At 40.8% G+C, this 17,817-nt stretch overlaps 1 protein-coding gene across 11 annotated transcripts in view; it reads left to right on the forward strand.

The window, feature by feature from the left end:
• The window catches only part of dock7 (dedicator of cytokinesis 7), a 66,937-nt gene that overhangs the window by 23,469 nt on the left and 25,651 nt on the right, over positions 1–17,817 (forward strand). For 7 of the 11 annotated variants that reach the window (XM_084067479.1, XM_084067482.1, XM_084067485.1 and 4 more), the window contains 10 exons: positions 1,866–1,983; positions 3,290–3,360; positions 6,003–6,141; positions 6,911–7,012; positions 7,575–7,661; positions 9,030–9,261; positions 10,266–10,430; positions 10,682–10,702; positions 11,601–11,770; positions 17,374–17,463. In XM_084067479.1, coding sequence (XP_083923605.1) covers positions 1,866–1,983; positions 3,290–3,360; positions 6,003–6,141; positions 6,911–7,012; positions 7,575–7,661; positions 9,030–9,261; positions 10,266–10,430; positions 10,682–10,702; positions 11,601–11,770; positions 17,374–17,463 — 1,195 coding nt within the window. The remainder of the gene's footprint in view (positions 1–1,865; positions 1,984–3,289; positions 3,361–6,002; positions 6,142–6,910; positions 7,013–7,574; positions 7,662–9,029; positions 9,262–10,265; positions 10,431–10,681; positions 10,703–11,600; positions 11,771–17,373; positions 17,464–17,817) is intronic. The other 4 variants (XM_084067483.1, XM_084067480.1, XM_084067488.1 and 1 more) reach the window with 1 other exon arrangement.

Below are 17,817 nucleotides of genomic sequence, written 5' to 3' on the forward strand. Positions count from 1 at the left end.
TGACAATTTCAACAATTACAGGCCATGGCATGTGGACCCTTAAGGTGGAACCGTAGCAAATCAGAATTACCACGAGTTGTTTTGAACAATTGTGCATGACTGAGAGCACTCAAATATTGCAGTGGGCTAAATAAGGCAAAGAAAAAATAACAAACGTCTGCCGTTACTATGCAACAAATGTTCATCAATACTCCAAAGCAAGAAAGCAACAGTTGTCTTCTTACTTGGGTCAATTTAATAGATTTCAGTCACACACAATACCCATTAGTGCAGAAACATACGAAGGACAGCAGACACCACCACCACCTGGTCTGATGTTGAGAACTTGGCCTGAGTCTCTGCCTGTAATAACTTCCTCCTTTTACAGTATTGACTGTACTTACTGGGCTCAAAGGGGCAGGTTTATTGAGAGGGCTGTAGTTTTGAAACGCATCATGTATAGTTCAGCTGTCTCCACAGACGGCGACTGACTGTACTGATTAATCCTGGGCTGATCTGATGAGGTGACCCAACCACTAATCTTTGTGCTTTTACCGGTCATGTTGCTCTGTCACAGTGAGTGCCGGGGTTTTGGGAACTATTCGAGGTCAAATTCTACATTTCCACATAAAAGCCGCCATTAAAAAGTGTTAGAAGAAGAATGGGCATCTTGGGAACTGGTGGATGGAAGATAGACGGGGGAGATCATAGAATACTTAATTATCAGGGAGGAGAAATTCCCACACTTACCAGTAAGATGTGGTTGCAGCTGGGATCCCCGGGGATGCTCCCACGCCAAGTCCACTGCATCACTGTGGTCGCTCAGCTGATCTGTGGTGACAACTCACTTCCTGTGTTAGGGACCCCCCAAAACAACACACACACACACACACACACACACACACACACACACACACACACACACACACACACACACACACACACACACACACACACACACACACACACACACACACACACACACACACACACACACACATTACAGAAAACATTATCCAATTTACCAAATCCCACAATGTTTGGATTCAAATTTCCCTGCCCATTTTAACTATTACTATGTAAAATGTTTTACAACAAAAGAAAATAATGTTATATTCTACTTTCATTTGGTAGGCAACAATACAAACGAAACGCCTGCAGGACACATTTTTTTAACCCTTCATATCATCACCTTAACTACACTTGTTCACAGACCACTCTTTGAACTCATAATGTTGTGCTGCCCCAGCTTTGCTGGGACAGCAAAATTGTTTCATTTTTACAAAGAGGGTGGCTCCATGATTAACCACTGCCACTCCTCTTCCTCTGCTCTTTTAGGTCAGCTTTGTTACATTGTACCGTTCTGGATGATTGACGGGCCAAGCCTCCGTTCTCTGCCTATAAGAGAACAGTATACTCACCATGGTGGCCTCCCTGCTAGGCCCCTTTCATTTACCAGTGCACAGGTTCTGATGTAACTAGCTATTTCCTGATCAAATTAAGTAAAAAAAACAAAAACTTTTGGCCTGTTAAACATGAGTGAAAGGCAATATAAAAACTTCTTAAACACCAAATTCAATAGTAATTTTCTCAGCTTTTTTTTGCAACACACAATACTCATGACTACCTATGACTGTGAGTTATGTAATTGCTTTAATGAGTAACCAAGACATATAATACTGTAATTAGGTAACCCTACCCTTAGGTAATCTTGTTTTTCATCCAGAGGTAACAAATAAATATTGTCTTAATGTTGTGATATTTTTATTTCTTAATTCTCTGCATAATTTGATTATGTATTATCAGCATCCACGTGCCTTGTTTCTAGTGACTTATGCTATCATCTGTCAGTATCTGATTGTCTGTGTGTATTTTATCTTTTTCAGGAACCTGTTATATGTCAACCCGCAGAGTCTTAACTTTGCCAATCGTCAAGGTTCTGCCCGGAACATCACAGTCAAAGTGCAATTTATGAACGGCGAGGATCCCAACAATGCTATGCCGGTATGCCATGATAACATCTTTTAACACATTAGCTGCCAAAGACGTATATATACGTCTTTTAATTATCAGCTGTTGTCTGCCAAAGACGTATATATACGTCTTTGGAAAAAAGGAAAAAAAAAAATTTTTTTTTCAAAAAAAAATTTTTTTTTTTTTTTTTGCATTTTTTTATAATTTCAACCCTTGTCGAATTATGAACAGATTAGGAGCTAAAAATGTTCGAAGATTTGCTGCTCCATTCACTTCAATGTTAAAATTCAAACGGACAAACAATTCACTTTGTTTTTTGGTTTAAAACTACTGCTTTTGAGCTATATTGAAACATCAACCAAACATGTCAACGAGGTCAAAATGACCTCGTTGACATTTGTGAAACCACACCTGAATCTCATCTGTGATTAGAAACCATCTGGGGATCAATCATACTGGAGGAAAAAAATCTGTGGCTACGCGAACAGGTACCAAAAACATGGCAAAACCCTGGCAGGCAACAGCTAAAAATCTGAAAAAACTCTGGCAGGCAATGTGTTAAAGACCAAACTGGCCTGGAATTTTACCTTCATCATGTGTGGCCAATAGGCATGGGTCAGAATAATCAAATATTTGAATAATAGTTTGAGGATAAAAATGGAATATTTGAAAAATATTATCATTTTTATTTATTTAATTTATTAATATTATGATTTTTAAATTACTTAAAAAAAAAGATTCGGTAACACTTAATTATACAGTGTTCACCTTATAAGCAGATTATAATAAATTGCAAATATTTTTTATAATGCATTATAGACATAGTCGAATATTCGAATAATCTTATTAATAGAAATGTAGTAATCAAATTAAATTTTGGTCACTTTTACACATCCCTAGTGGCCTACCGTGTGCTCGGCCACACATGATGCTTACAGACGAGTGTGTTTCTTCACAGGATTAAATAAGGATTAAATAATTGAATAAATAAATAAAAATATGATATGATAGTTATGGATGTGTTCACACACCCTTTAACCCATTGAAACCCGGGAAAGCATCGTTTTAGATTTTAGCATTGGGTATAAAAAATAGCAGATATACAAGCTCACAGCGCGTCACTTCGTGCCACGCTGCAAGCTTGTACATCTGCTATTTTTTAATTACAAAAAAATCTTGAAAGTGTGAGAACTACTGATTCAGAAGGCATTTTGCAGAATTGGCCTCTGGTCTTAATGGGTTAAATAAAAGGAGGACAGTGTGAACATAAGCTAAATGACCATGATGCGACTGTTATCTGATTGTCAGCATTATTATTATTATCTTTTTTCCCTAGGTGATATTTGGCAAGTCCAGCTGTGGCGATTTCGCTAAAGAGGCATACACGGCTGTAGTGTACCATAACAGGTAACTTCCTTTTTTGGGGGGGGATACATTTTTGGGCTTTTATGCCTTTATTGATAGGACAGTAGGCTGACAGGAAATGGGGAGTGACATGCAGCAAAGGCCGTCGGGCTCGGGACTCGAACCCGTGCCGCACTGTCAGGCTACATTGAGCCTAGGTGCCTGGACCGCTACGCCAGCCGTCCAGGCCGTAACTTCCCTTTTTATTTGATTGCTTTTGGGGTGTTAGGGGGATCACCTGTTTAGCACCACAGCAGCACCGCTGAAGTGCTTTAGACTAGACCAGGTCTGAAATTAATGCTATTCTTAGCTTTTATATGAGTTGAATAGGAGCCGGTAAAATCCACTTTCAAATACATCTCACCTGGAATCCTAATAGGGAGGATGCATCTAACAATTTCTGCTCACTATTTGAAAAAAGAAAAAACACCGCCCCTCATGTTTGTTTGTTTTTTCTTTTTTTATAATCTGTTTTCTTCATCATTGTTACTATTTGTTCATTAACTGAGATTATCTAATTAATTCACTCACATAAATGGTTTAGAAGTACTTATTCTAAAGCCATACACACTAACAAAAGCACTGATTACTAGTTTGTCTTAAACACAAAGACCTGACTTTGAAACCTTGACCTCTATTTTTTTCACATAATGTCATGATTCAACAATGTGCAAAATAATTTCCATGTAGGTGAGATTACATTAATTGGATCAGATAGTTGTTGCAGACACTGAATGAAAATGATCTTTGTCTTGACCCGCGGATCATAACTGCAACAGGAACTTTATCGTAACCACACATTTTCATTTCATATTGTTGCGTTGTGATTTATACACAATTTACAGTTTAGGCATTTAGCATGCTCTAATCCTGAGTGTTTTACAAGTGCAAGATCAGATTAAATGGCATGAACCTTTGTCAACAAACAACAGGGTAATGGTCACATGAGTAGAGTGCAAAAGAGAAAAAACGATTAAGTGCTACAAAGTAACTACGATGCCAGGTAAACAAGAAACCTAACATCTTTCTTAACAACCTACTAAATAATATTCATAGCTTTTGTGGTCAAGCGAACCAAATTTGCTTATGTAAACAATATAGTATGTCAACAAATAACCAACATATTTCTGCATAGTATAACTAGCATCTGTTAAAAAAAATGTGACAAGAAGGGATGCCATCATGTCACTGTTATGACATCTTATCCAGTTAGCCAAATCTATGCATGGTTTGTGTACTTAGTCAATTCAGTGTGTGATGCTGTCAAGTCCTAGAGCAAACCTAAGTTGTTGTTTTTTAACCTGATGGATAAAAAATGAAATACACAAATCTACTATCCCAAAATAATGTTTATGTATCTCATTTACTAATCAATGCCTTTTAAGTTAACCTGTTGGACATTATCCAGCAGTGTCCTTGGCAAAGGTTCCCCAACTCTATATTCGCGCTCAGGGCGCTCTCTAATATTTTATCACCACTATTACGTGTTCTTTACGACACTGAGCGGTTTGTCGTCTGTCACCCAGGGGTCACACCTCCAAGGTTAAAGTTAATCAACCTGTGACCGATGTGTTGGCCAGACCAGATGGTCGTCCATCATGAGCTCTGCAGCCCAATCTCATGCTTACGGTTAATGGTCAATTACAGACTGCATTTCACTCAGCCATCACACCATATTTCTCTCGTCGTCAACACTGTCAAAAGACAAATAGGAGGATAAATATATAACATGGAGTGCTTGGCCCTCACCATAATTTATCTCTTGGATTGCTAAAAGTTTTGTGTTCTGTGTAAGTTTTGAGCTGATTTTACTCTCAGGTCCACTGTCCTGAGTGAAAGTTGTGGTTAGTTAAAATGTTGTCTAAAACATTAAGCGTTGATCTATGTAGAAGCATTCCACCTTTGTACTTTTGTATGTTTTTGGTTTTGAGGTTCTCTGCTCAGCCAATAATGTGTTATCTTTTCCGTTAGGGAAAAGGTTGCTCCTCGCGCTGCTCTTTTGCACCGAGGACTTTTCCTGTTCTTATCCACAAACGAAATGTTTGTTCCCATAAGAAAAAAAAGGCCCTTATGAGGCGATTTCCTTCCGTATTAAGCCTCTAAACAATCACAGTGGTTTTGTTGATGATGGGTCACAGGCTTTGTGGATTGTCCTTTTGAACTGTCCAGCTGTTTTCTGTGCCCTGGATTGCAAGTTTCCTCCTGTGGGACTAAAGAAGTTTGAACATTTTGTAATTTATATGTTCCTTTTTAGATTCCCTGACTTCCACAGTGAGTCTTCCCTCTGCCTTGCAGACCATGTGTTCCCGTGGTTATAAACAATAAACCGACCATAAACATAAGTAGACCTTTGATTTGAATGATGGAATAATGGTTCTAATATGCAGTAGTTGTTGGGATGGAAATTTCACTAGGTTGCTAGCCTGTGGCAGGTACTTCTCAGCCTGGGCTAGTACAAAAACAACTCTCTACTGTAAACATGTTGTTACACATGTCTTGTCTGCGTTGAGTCTCATGCTATATCGTGGAAACAACAGTTTAAAGGTTGATCCTTAGTCAGCTGCGGTACAATGAGGTCTGATGGAGTGGGATGGAGATGGCGGACTGAGACACATTAAATGATAATGATTAATTGTTCTTTTAAGATCCCCTGACTTCCACGATGAGATCAAGATCAAGCTGCCCGCCTCTCTGTCGGACCACCACCACATTCTTTTCACCTTTTACCACGTCAGCTGCCAGCAGAAACAGAACACTCCACTGGAGACCCCTGTAGGATACACGGTAGGCTATGTGCTCACGCTGGGTTTTATTTACAAAACATACTTTTGCATTACAGGCCCTCACATAAACTTAAGCTTGTTCACCGCACGCAAGCACACACACACACACACACACACACACACACACTCACTCACTCACTCACTCACTCACTCACTCACTCACTCACTCACTCACTCACTCACTCACTCACTCACTCACTCACTCACTCACTCACTCACTCACTCACTCACTCACTCACTCACTCACTCACTCACACACTCACACTCACACTCTCTCTCTCATAGTTTCTATCTCTTGTTCCCATAGCTAAGTGTGCTCGCTTATTTTCAATGTGCACATTAATCTATAACATACCTTAACAAAGGTCCTTACAAATGTATGATTAATATCAATTAATTCATTATTAATGTTTTCAGTTAAACATGAGAGGACTGTCTTGATGAGCTATATATTTCACATTCAACACCTTGGGACCATGTTGGAAATAAGTGTTATCAATTTCAAATGTTATCCTTTGGAGTGTTGTTATTTTTCTGTGTCTGATAGTCCATAAATAAAATCAATCAGTCAATGGTGTTGGCCTCATGCTGTGCGGTAGAGGATGAAGTTTGGTAAAACGGTGTTAACTCTTGACATGCTGGTGCAAAATATCCACTCTAAGTCTGCACTGCCCCCCCCCCTCCATTTCCCCCTCATTTTCAGAAATCATTTGCACATGGAAAAGTATGAAAATACTGTATATGACAATGTGATTTGTTTTCCCCTTCAGTGGATCCCTATGCTGCAGACTGGACGTCTGCGTACAGGACACTTCTGTTTGCCTGTGTCTCTGGAGAAGCCTCCACAGTCCTACTCTGTTCTCTCTCCTGATGTAAGACTGTACTTTCAGTGACTCCTGTGTGTGCATATATAATAATAATAATGATATATATATATATATATATATATGGGCCTTTGTCAGTTACCCTCAACATATGATAATTGGTATAGTGCAATAGATCAGGGGTTCTCAACCTTTTCAGGCCGCGACCCCCAAAATAATGATATTATTTCCCGCGACCCCCCGCGTGCACGCGTGCGGGTCCCGTTCGCGCGCGCGAAGGTTATTTATTTATAATAGGTTATTTGATAATTGTTTATTATCAAAACATTTTTGCAAAAAGTGGGTAAATTGAGTAAATTAACTGATAAAACATGAATTAATGATAACATAAAAAAAATATGTTGTAAAAAAAAAAAAAAAAAAAACTTTTTTTTTTTTTTTCAAATTCACCAAAAATCTGGCGACCCCCCCAAATTATTTGGCGACCCCCCTGGGGGTCGCGACCCCAAGGTTGAGAACCACTGCAATAGATAACTGAGGGAAAACATATAGTGATAAAATGCTTTATGAGTAAGCAACACTTGTTCACTGACATACTTTCATACTCCAGGTTCCTCTTCCAGGAATGAAGTGGGTGGACAACCACCGAGGAGTGTTCAATGTGGAAGTGGTGACTGTCTCAACTATCCACACACAGGTAATTTAAGTTTACCTTACCATTTACCTTAGCCAATTAAACTCTATATACTTCGTTGGCCGCGTCCCCCAGGGCTCTATACCATGGAACAGGGGGTCCGGGACCCCTAGTGTGTCCTCAGAGTTACTACAATCTGTGTCGCTGTAATTATTTGAAAATACATTGGGTGGAGATTCTTCCTTGGCCTACTGGGAGTGTGCTTGCAAAGTTTCCTGCTGATCAGTCCAGCGGTATGTTACATATGTTAATTATCAATAAAGAGGTCAAAGTCACGTTTGGAGCTTGTAGATTCGCTATTTTTGTCACATGACACCGTAGTACGACAGAGTATAAAACTGTGCTAAAAGAAGCTTGGGTGATAGTCAATGCAATACTATATAAACAAAGAATTGCAGTCAATATGAAAGTTGCAGTCTGTGAGTCCTGTGAATTATTAGTAGTAGTATGAGGGGCAGAGCTTAAATTCGCCAATTCAGTAAATCTGAAATCATGGCTTCCAAAATGTTTACATGTTTTCAGCCATGACTATTTAACATGTATAAAATGTATAATGCTTTTTTAGAAAGAAATAACTGAATTAATTTTACAGCCTCTTTAAATAGATTTTGAGTATGGATCTGCTGTGTGGCAACACTTGCACTTGCCTCCAAAAGGTCACCTTCTTAGTTATCAAGAACCAGGGGAAAAAAAGTCACACACACAAGATGGATGGCCATTGAATGGTTTCCAGAAGCTTCACACACAAGGAATTTCGTGAACTTTAAATTAAAGTGAATAAACAAAATCCCCAGGAGTCTGGAGTTCAGACATTTTCACTCGTTTGTCGGCAGTCGTTCCTCTATGGTGCCAGTTCATTAGTGTCTGAACCTCGCCTCACTAATAATTTACTGAGGTCTACTCCATCTCTTTGTCGGCCGTGGTGTGGAGGGGTCGACTGTGGTCCCCGGGAGCCTAACTGGGGCTAATGTGCTCATAAATCACTGCTCAAGGCTAGATTAGACTCGCTGGGTTCTCCCATGTTCTTGGACCAACTTAAACTCTTCTCTCTCTACTGGTGAGCACATCCCAGTGTTGGTTCACAGTTATAGCCCACGAGATCCTAGCTTACTTTTATTTATCAAGTCCCCTTTCACTTTGACTGAGTTTCTTCTCTCCTCTCTCTACCTTATTTGTCATTGTTCCTTCCGTTTTTCTCGCCTTTTTTTTCAAATTCTGTCCCCCCCCTCCCCTTCCAATTATCTCCTCTTTGTGGATTTGTTGCTCCACTCTTTTTCGTTCTCTACCCTTTTCTCAACCTTGTCTTTCCTCTGTTTTATACCTCATCACTCTCTCTTTCTCCTCCACTCTTTCGCCCTCCCCTGCATCCAGGACCAGTACCTGGATAAGTTCTTTGCCCTGGTGCATGCTCTGGACGAGCACATGTTCCCGGTCAGGATAGGAGACATGCGCATCATGGAGAACAACCTGGAGGCCGAACTAAAGTCCAGCATCGCAGCACTCAACTCCTCCCAACTAGAGCCGGTGGTTCGATTTCTCCATCTTCTGTTGGACAAGCTGGTGGTGCTGGTGGTGCGGCCGCCAGTCATTGCCGGGCAGATAGGTGTGTTACTGTATCAGATTTGTTCAGCCGTTTTGTTGTCTGCCCCCCGAAATCAAAGGCATCCATAGTTAACAGGTACAGAGAGCCAAAGTTTTCTTTGTTGAGCAGTGTTAAATGGACTGCATTTATTTCTTGTCTTTCCGACCATTCAAAACACTTTATAGTGTACTTCACATTCACCCATTCAAACACACTGCAATGGCACTGATACATCAAAGTCCATTACACATTATGTGCCACATTCACACACCAATGGCAGGAAGCAACCATGCAAGGCACAGAGAAGAAGAAATAATAATAAATAGCAGATCTATAAGGTCACAACACATCGCTGTGTGACACGTTGTAACACGGCTTGTAAATTGGCTATTTTCTTTAGGGGTTTACTGTCTTGCTCAAGGACACTTTGACACACAGCCAGGAGGAGCCAGGGATCTAACTGGGAATTCTCTACGGGTTCATGCTGGTGTTTTGGGTTCATGCTGACCTTGTAGTGGGACAGAGAGAGTGGCACGAGACCACTGACTGAACGCTAATAACCTGCTAAAGTTTGAACTTTACAAAAAAATCCATAGTTCACAAGGATGTTCTCATTACAGTGTACACACACTGTACACTGTGCTGACATTAGTGAGGTTGAGGTGAAACAATACAAATTCCATAGTTCAAACCATGTATTCATTTTCACAGCATGTACAATATATACAGTATACAGTGCTGACACAATTTCCTTATATGACCTTAACTGTACCATTTCCTCCCAACATTGGGAGGCCTTTTAAACACACATTACCGAGTAGTAGTACCATTTACTGGGGCATTTGTTGGTATCTTTCAGGGTGTAAGCAAGTTTGAGAATGTTGTCATAGAAATGAACACACCATACAAGATTTTACTGTACATTTTACTGTAAAAAACATGATATATCTTGACACAGTTCAAAGCTGTTTTCTATAGTATCTAATATTACCGTGTTTTCTCTGTGTGTGGTTGTGTGTGCGCAGTAAATCTGGGACAGGCATCCTTCGAGGTTATGGCGTCCATAGTGAACCGTCTCCACAAATACCTGGACACCAGCCAAGACATGCACGGCCGCAACAGCCTTCTCTCGTCCTACATCCATTATGTCTTCCGCCTGCCCAACACCGACCCCAACTCGCCCTCGCCAGGTAGACATTCTCAAACCTTCTACCACCTCAGATTTAGGTCGAGTTTCATTCTGCATGTCCTTTTCTCCCGCTATGTGCATGGCATCTTAACCCCCTTCCAATGTCGACCCACAGCTCATCTTCACCGGCCATCTAACGTCAAAACATTTATCTACCATCTTTTATTGTTTCTTTCCTTTCTTTTGCCTTTTCCGTTTTGCATTTTTCCCCTCTACATCCACCATGTGCACCGCTTGCCTGCCTGCCCACAGACTCCACCTTGACCTCAACAGGTACATCACTCCTTGCTGAGATTTATTTTCTCTTCTGATTCTTGCTCTTATTTTCTTAGTTAGTGCACACCGTGGTATTTCCTAGTTTTACACAGACAAGATGCCAGTGCAGCGAGCATGCAGCAGACACTCACCATTTGTCAGTGACAGTGATATCATGTGCACTTAAAGTTGTCTCAATTTAACATCTTCCACGTGGAACATTTTTAATTAATTTTTTTTTACTGACTGCGTCCAAGGGAGGATTTTAGTTTGTTAATAGTTTTTGGCAATCTTGTTGTCTAGTCGCACATGGTTTAAGGTTGACTTATACTTACAGTAGTTGCGGACTGGTGTCGCTCACAAAAATAGCTCATCTACACCCTCAAAGCGTAGCGTGACAGTGTGCAACCGTCTAAATCAGGCATAAGACACCTCTCACAGGAGCATTACCTACTGTATCCCTAACAGTCATCTAATGTTGGAACAGAACCTTATACAGAACTTCTTCTTGAAGGAGGCCAATGTGTGAATGACTTCATATCCACTGCCTTTGCTGGGTATTTTATATCCAGCAATGTTATGGATTGTACGTGGGAAAGAGGCTTACAGTGTTTCATCTGACCCATGTAATTGATGATGTTGCTTACCTATTTTGAAACCTTCCAATACAATTCGCAGAGTACAAGGATACAGAACCTGATTCACACTAGTCTTTTTCATATACCGTCTTTTTATTTTGCCTGCCAAATATTCATAATAATAGTCATTTTCACTACGCTGTGAAGTAAAACAATTGCATTCAAGTCCAATATATATATAGTATATATTTTATTTAAATGGTTCAGGTATTTACCCATGTAAATGAAAGCCTGGGCCGTGAAGTTATCTTCTCATTTCCTCTGTGTTTCTTGTCCAGGCCCTGGAGGTCTGGGGGGTTCAGTCCACTATGCCACCATGGCTCGTTCTGCTGTCAGACCCGCCAGCCTCAACCTCAACCGCTCCCGTAGCCTTAGCAACAGTAACCCGGACATCTCCGGCACACCCACCTCCCCTGACGATGAGGTCCGCTCCATCATTGGCAGCAAGGTAAGTCGGTCCAATGTCTGTTTACCACTTAAACCCAATACAATATATACTTGCTTGACTGGGGTCCCCCAGGGGTCTATACTAGGCCCCCTCCTTTTCCCCCCTCTATACCAAATCTCTTTACCGAAAATAGCCGATCTACAAGCTTGTAGATATGCTATTTTTGCAGAATGTTCACCTGAGAATACGCTAGTGTTCATGTGGTTTAATACCGCATAATAGCATTTTGAGTTGTTTGTCTCTGAATACTTTTGGGGTACAGACAGTTATACTTGTGTCAGGACTTCAGAGAGGCACTCAAACACAAGCACTGTCTTGAATTAGAGAGATATGCTGCTATGTTAATGTTATTAGTGCCAGAAGACAATGTAATGGTAACCCAGACTGAAAATACTAGCCATGCACTCATGCAGCCATTAAGCTAGTTGAATTTCCATTGATAGAAATCAGATTTGTATATATTTCACTTTTGAACAGATACCCGTTAAACTAACAGAGCACCTGTGGATTTGGGGCAAAAAGGATGACCTGAATGTCCACAGTCAACATGTAAAACCATATAGCCAACAGGCAAACATCAGATAGGACATCTTATCTCTCTAACCCCTGTAACAGCAACCTGACACATGACACATGTATACCTGGACACCCACGTAAACACACACACACACACACACACACACACACACACACACACACACACACACACACACACACACACACACACACACACACACACACACACACACACACACACACACTATTCTAACACATGATCACATGATTAAGTCATAAAAATACAGGACTTACTGACCTCTTCATATCCACTTATTTCGTAATTTTGTCCCGTTATTTTAGTTTAAGTTTCATTTGTTATATATTTTGGTTATTAGAATGTGTTTGCCACTTTGAACTGTTTTTTCCCTTGTGACCCCAAAAGTATTTGAGTAGTGATGAGTGAGTCATATTGTGCCCTTGTTAACATGTACTGTAACTGTGATGGATGCTGCCCCCTTGTTTGACGAATGTTGCCTTTTCTGCTACTTCTCAACTAAAGCCGTCTTCTCTCGTCTCTGACGGAGTGTTGCTTTTTGGCTTGCTCTGCCTGAAAATCAACTGTCCCCCTGTGTGATAATTACTGGAGCTTTTTAATAACTGATGGCTAACCTTTGTTTGGGCCCCTTGGTGTCTCTTCCTGCAGTCCTACTTAACCTGTTACTGTTCCTTGCCTCCTTCCCCCCCTGTGCTGCTCGCGTGTTCCCTTGCCTCCTGCCTGTCCTGTGCCCTTTGACCTCGGGCACCCCTAGGGCCTAGACCGCTCCAACTCGTGGGTGCACACCATGGGCTGTAAGAGCGCCCCTTGGGGATCCAGCCCTGGGTCGGCTCCAGAAACCATGCAGGTGGTTTAACAAACGCCCCGTCCTCCCCCTTCAGTCTCACTGCAGAAATAACTCACCCTGCTTCACCGTTCACCATGCAGACATGCTGTGATGCTTTTCACTTTTGGTCTGCACACTTTTGGTTATTGCACTATGCCAGCTTAACCCATTACGACCTGAGGCTGATTCTACAAATGTTTTCTAAATCCTAACTAATGTTTTCTAAATCCTGAAAAGTGTTCTGTTGCTATATCAGTGGTGCTCAAACTTTTCAATTTAAAGGACCCCCAAAATTATATGTATTTGGCCGCGGACCCCCATCTCAAAATATTATGTTCCAGGGACCTCCAGTAGCAAATATTTGAGTTCAAAATGTTTGCTTTAAAAATATATACATATTAAAAGATTTGCAAAAATGTTCAAGATTTTCCAAAAATAGCAGAGCTTGTATAGTATCTGCTATTTTTAAATAGCCAAAGTATAAAATAATGGTTAAAGCGGTTACACAGATGCTTTCCCGGTTTTAATGGGTTAATAGACTTGTCTGACCTCAACAGACCATATTCATACGGCAACCATTTAACTCTTACGGTGCGTTTACACATGACGTTTACACTGAGCGTCACGCGTGCATCGCTCAAACGCATGACGCCTGTGGGCATAGCATGACGGTGGGCATGTCGCACATGCACTTGAGATTGACGGAAATCTATCGGACACAAATACACTCATGTATGGAAAGTACCACATTTTGATCAATCCATCAAGATTGTGTAAGCTGTAATAGACAGACATCAAGCCTCTGTGTTCCTCCTGTCCGCCTCTCAGCACTGCTGCTGGGGATGGCTGCTTCCTTGACCTGTCTGGATCACGACTCCCTAACTGACAGTGACATAGGCTATTAATAGGTCTGAATTTAGGAAAATGCAAACATGCAACTGCATGATTAATATAGCAAACACCATGTAATTATATATTACATACATATAAAATATAGAGGTTACAGTCGGCAGCTGTAGGCTGTGTCAAATCAACATTGGTAAAATGTATGTATGTAAAATGAAAGTATGACAGGAACAATAGTAGTTTATCAGCACAAAACTTTGGTTTTGTTTGTTCATGCTGTAGTTACTTCATGTTTGTATTCTCTTAAATGCAGACCTATGAATAAATATGGCCATAGGGGAGTTGCGTCCAGGCCGGGCCCTTTCCTAGCAGAGTTCCTGCTGTCATTGCAGCAGTTGTCCAGGACAGGACTGTTCGCAGGAGATACACAGAGACTCGCTGTCCATTTTTGACAGCTTATTTCTAAATTCGATGAACATTTTAGTCAAGATTTGGACCATGTAGTTGCTCAATCTTGACTAATTTCACACTTACAACTTCTTGGTTAAAACTTTGTAATTAATATTTGCGACTGTATTCAGCAGTCCATCTGAAGTGTTGTCGAATGTCACTCAATGTGGAAACGGTTGCTACGTGGTGATTGGTTGTCGCCCTGCTAAAGACGTTTCTCATAGTTGAGCAGGACCAACAGTTTTTTATGCCTCTTCACGCTTCCCCCAGCGCTGCTTCCAATCTGAAGTTCCTTTGCCCTGCAATTTTGCCTGCTCCTTAGAAAATGAATGGAGCGGGGAAAAAAAGAAAGTGTAAACGCACCAATACATCATTACTTTTCACATTTTACACAGCGACTTTTTACGTTTTACACAGTGACTCAGGGTGGAAAACCGATGCAAAATGGATGCCATGTGAATTTGGTCTGTGGGAGAAGGAAGGAATTCTATATTTCAGATAATTTGGGACCTTTAGGTATGTTTTTTTAATATATTTTCCGAAGACAGTAATTCCACATGGAGGCTCACTTAATATTGGCATCATCTATTTGTACCGTATTTTCCACACTATAAGGCACACCGTCAGTGCGCCTTATAGTGCGGATTCCCCTTATAATGCGGTGCGCCCTATATATGAAAATAATACATTTATTGAAGGTGCGCCTTATACTCAGATGCGCCTTATAGTGCGGAAAATACCGTACTAGTCAAAAGCTACTGTCTTAATAATTTAGATATTCCCTGCATAGTTACTACATACCTAGTAAATACGCTGTTTCTTCAAAATAGTAAAGGTTCACTTTATTTGCATAACAAATATCACGGCAGCAAAGCATTGGAGATAATGAAATGTCAAACACTGAAACCTGCAAAAGAAATTAATAATAACTTGGTAACGTCTTATAAAACCCCTTGCCTCTAACCTGCATGGAACGAGTGCCTGGTGCACTGCAAAAGCAAAAATGAACAAGACCATAACTTGAAAATATCACAGTTCTGTGAAACCCTTACCCACAACACCTCCACCCCTCTCCCATGATTCCACACCCCTCACATGGGAGTCACAGCCGTCTCCATCAACCATTAAACTGCCATCTTTAGTGTTTCGTCTATCATCCCTTTTATCCCTTCTTGTTTAGTGTACCCAAATTATTTTCTTAGCTATTATTCTTTTGATTAATTGAGTAATCGAGAAGTGTTTTCCAAGGATACGACACAAACAAACTGTATCTTCTTTTAATAGTCAACTAAATTGATTAGTATGATTAACCACGTAAGCCATATGTTATACTTTGTTGTATAACGGTATCCTAAACAATTGCTGAAATGGCAAGATCTTCAAGCTCATGTCATGATGTGACGCATTGTGACCTTGTGGATCGGCTATTTAAAAGAAAATACATCTTTTTTTGTAATTGATTAAAGCAATTAGCTCTATCAACTGTTGCACTCCTAAATCCAACACCTTTCTTTCTCTAGGGGTGCTGGATTTAGTATAAAATCCTAATTCTAGAGTCCCTTTTCAATCCACCTGAAGTCATAGCCACAAATTATGAAATACAGTACATTCCCTGTAGTTTACTTCGCTCTCCACATTTAAACTTCCCTGTAAACCATTTGACATTCTGCAGCGATGGCTTATAGTAGCAACGCCTATAGAGAAGGCTTAATCAAGAGCATTTTTGGAGCAGTGGGGAGAACAGCATAGTGTCACATCTAGTCTTCCATTGGCAGTGGAGAGGCTGGAGCATTAGCTTTTATTTCAGCTCTTCTCTTTCCTTCTTCTACTACCAACAGATACTGCATATATTATATACAGCATATCTGCCTCTCTTGTTTTTAACCCCATACTCTCCACTTTCATACCTGCATGACCCCCAACTAACCATAGAACTCACAGTGGCTGGAGCATGTTGTGTGGATCTAACCATAGACCTCACTAACCATAGAACTCTCAGTGGCTGGAGCGTGTGCGTGTGTGTGCGTGCATGTGTGCACGCGCACAGGGGTGTGTGTGAGTTTGTGTGTGAGTATCCATATGGTTTTGTCTTGTCAATATTCATAACGTGATGTCTTTTGTCATTTTAGGTTGAGTTTTAGGTTGTCATGTCAAGCCATGACTTAGAAGAACATTCACTATTGTCCACAGTTTACTAATATTGATACATTTTCAATGCATTTGTAAACATTATATACATACAGCTTTCTTCTGCAGCTGCAGTTCTTATTTGATGTTAAAATACATTCTCCTGCATTGACAGCAGATGTACGTACATAGTGTGCCTTTTTGTATAGAGCAGTTGTAAACTACCCAGTAACATGGCCCTCCTCATTAGCTCTCCTTTTACTTTCGTCATTTTGTATTCCTATTTTAATTAAGTAATCCGCTAATAAGCGGGATGCAGAATGACAGTGAATGGATGCCATCAGGTAAAAGCAAACATCCCAGATTTGATCTCTGCAGGCCTTGTGCAGCCATTTATGCCACACTTTGCATGGCTAGTCATGTTTTAATTTTACCGGACTCCCATTAGTGAGGCTGTACACATTATGGGGTTAACTCTAGCAGGAAAGCTTAATTTATACTCCATCGTACAATGGTGTCAATTGCCAATAATAGATAGTCTACAAGCTCACAGCGCGTCGTGACGTGTTGTGAGCTTGGTGTATGATGAAGTATAAACCAATTTTAAGCTGTGCCCCTGTCCTGTCTAATTGTTCTGTGTGTTCATGTGTGATAAACATGTACGTATCGCAAGCTTGTTGTGTGAGTGCATATGTGTGTGTGTGTGTGTGTGTCAGGAGGAGGAGAAGGAGGTGCAACCCCACTCTCCTGTTGCTCCTCCACTAACCTTGTTTGTCATCGTTCCATTCATCCCATCCATAGGCCATGGAGCGATGTGGCAATCGCATGTCTTCGCACACCGAGAGCGCCAGTTTCTTGCAAACTTTAACAGGACGGTTGCCCACCAAAAAGGTAGAGCCAATTTGCACAGGGGGGGAGGAGCCAACCCCTCGACCTTGACCCCCATCTTGTTCTTGCCTCCTCCCTTTGTTTTGTCTGTGGATGTGTGCCTCTGAATCGGTCAATGTCGTATGTGGTGGTTGTCGAGTCTTGTCGGATGCCGAATGTCTCTGTTCTGCCTCTTGTTCTGAATGTATACGGGTTGGCTGTGATGAGAATGCATACCCAAAATCGGGTGCAATTTATCAGTCCATAAAACTTCAAAGGAATGAAGAAAAATGCACTCTTGCTTCACCATAGCAATGATGTATGACTGTGTTTCACTGTAGGGGTTAATATATTCTATCTAATCTTTATTTGTCGAGA

Source organism: Gymnoscopelus microlampas, assembly GCF_963454915.1.
Source record: "Gymnoscopelus microlampas genome assembly, chromosome: 9".
Lineage (NCBI taxonomy): Eukaryota > Metazoa > Chordata > Actinopteri > Myctophiformes > Myctophidae > Gymnoscopelus > Gymnoscopelus microlampas.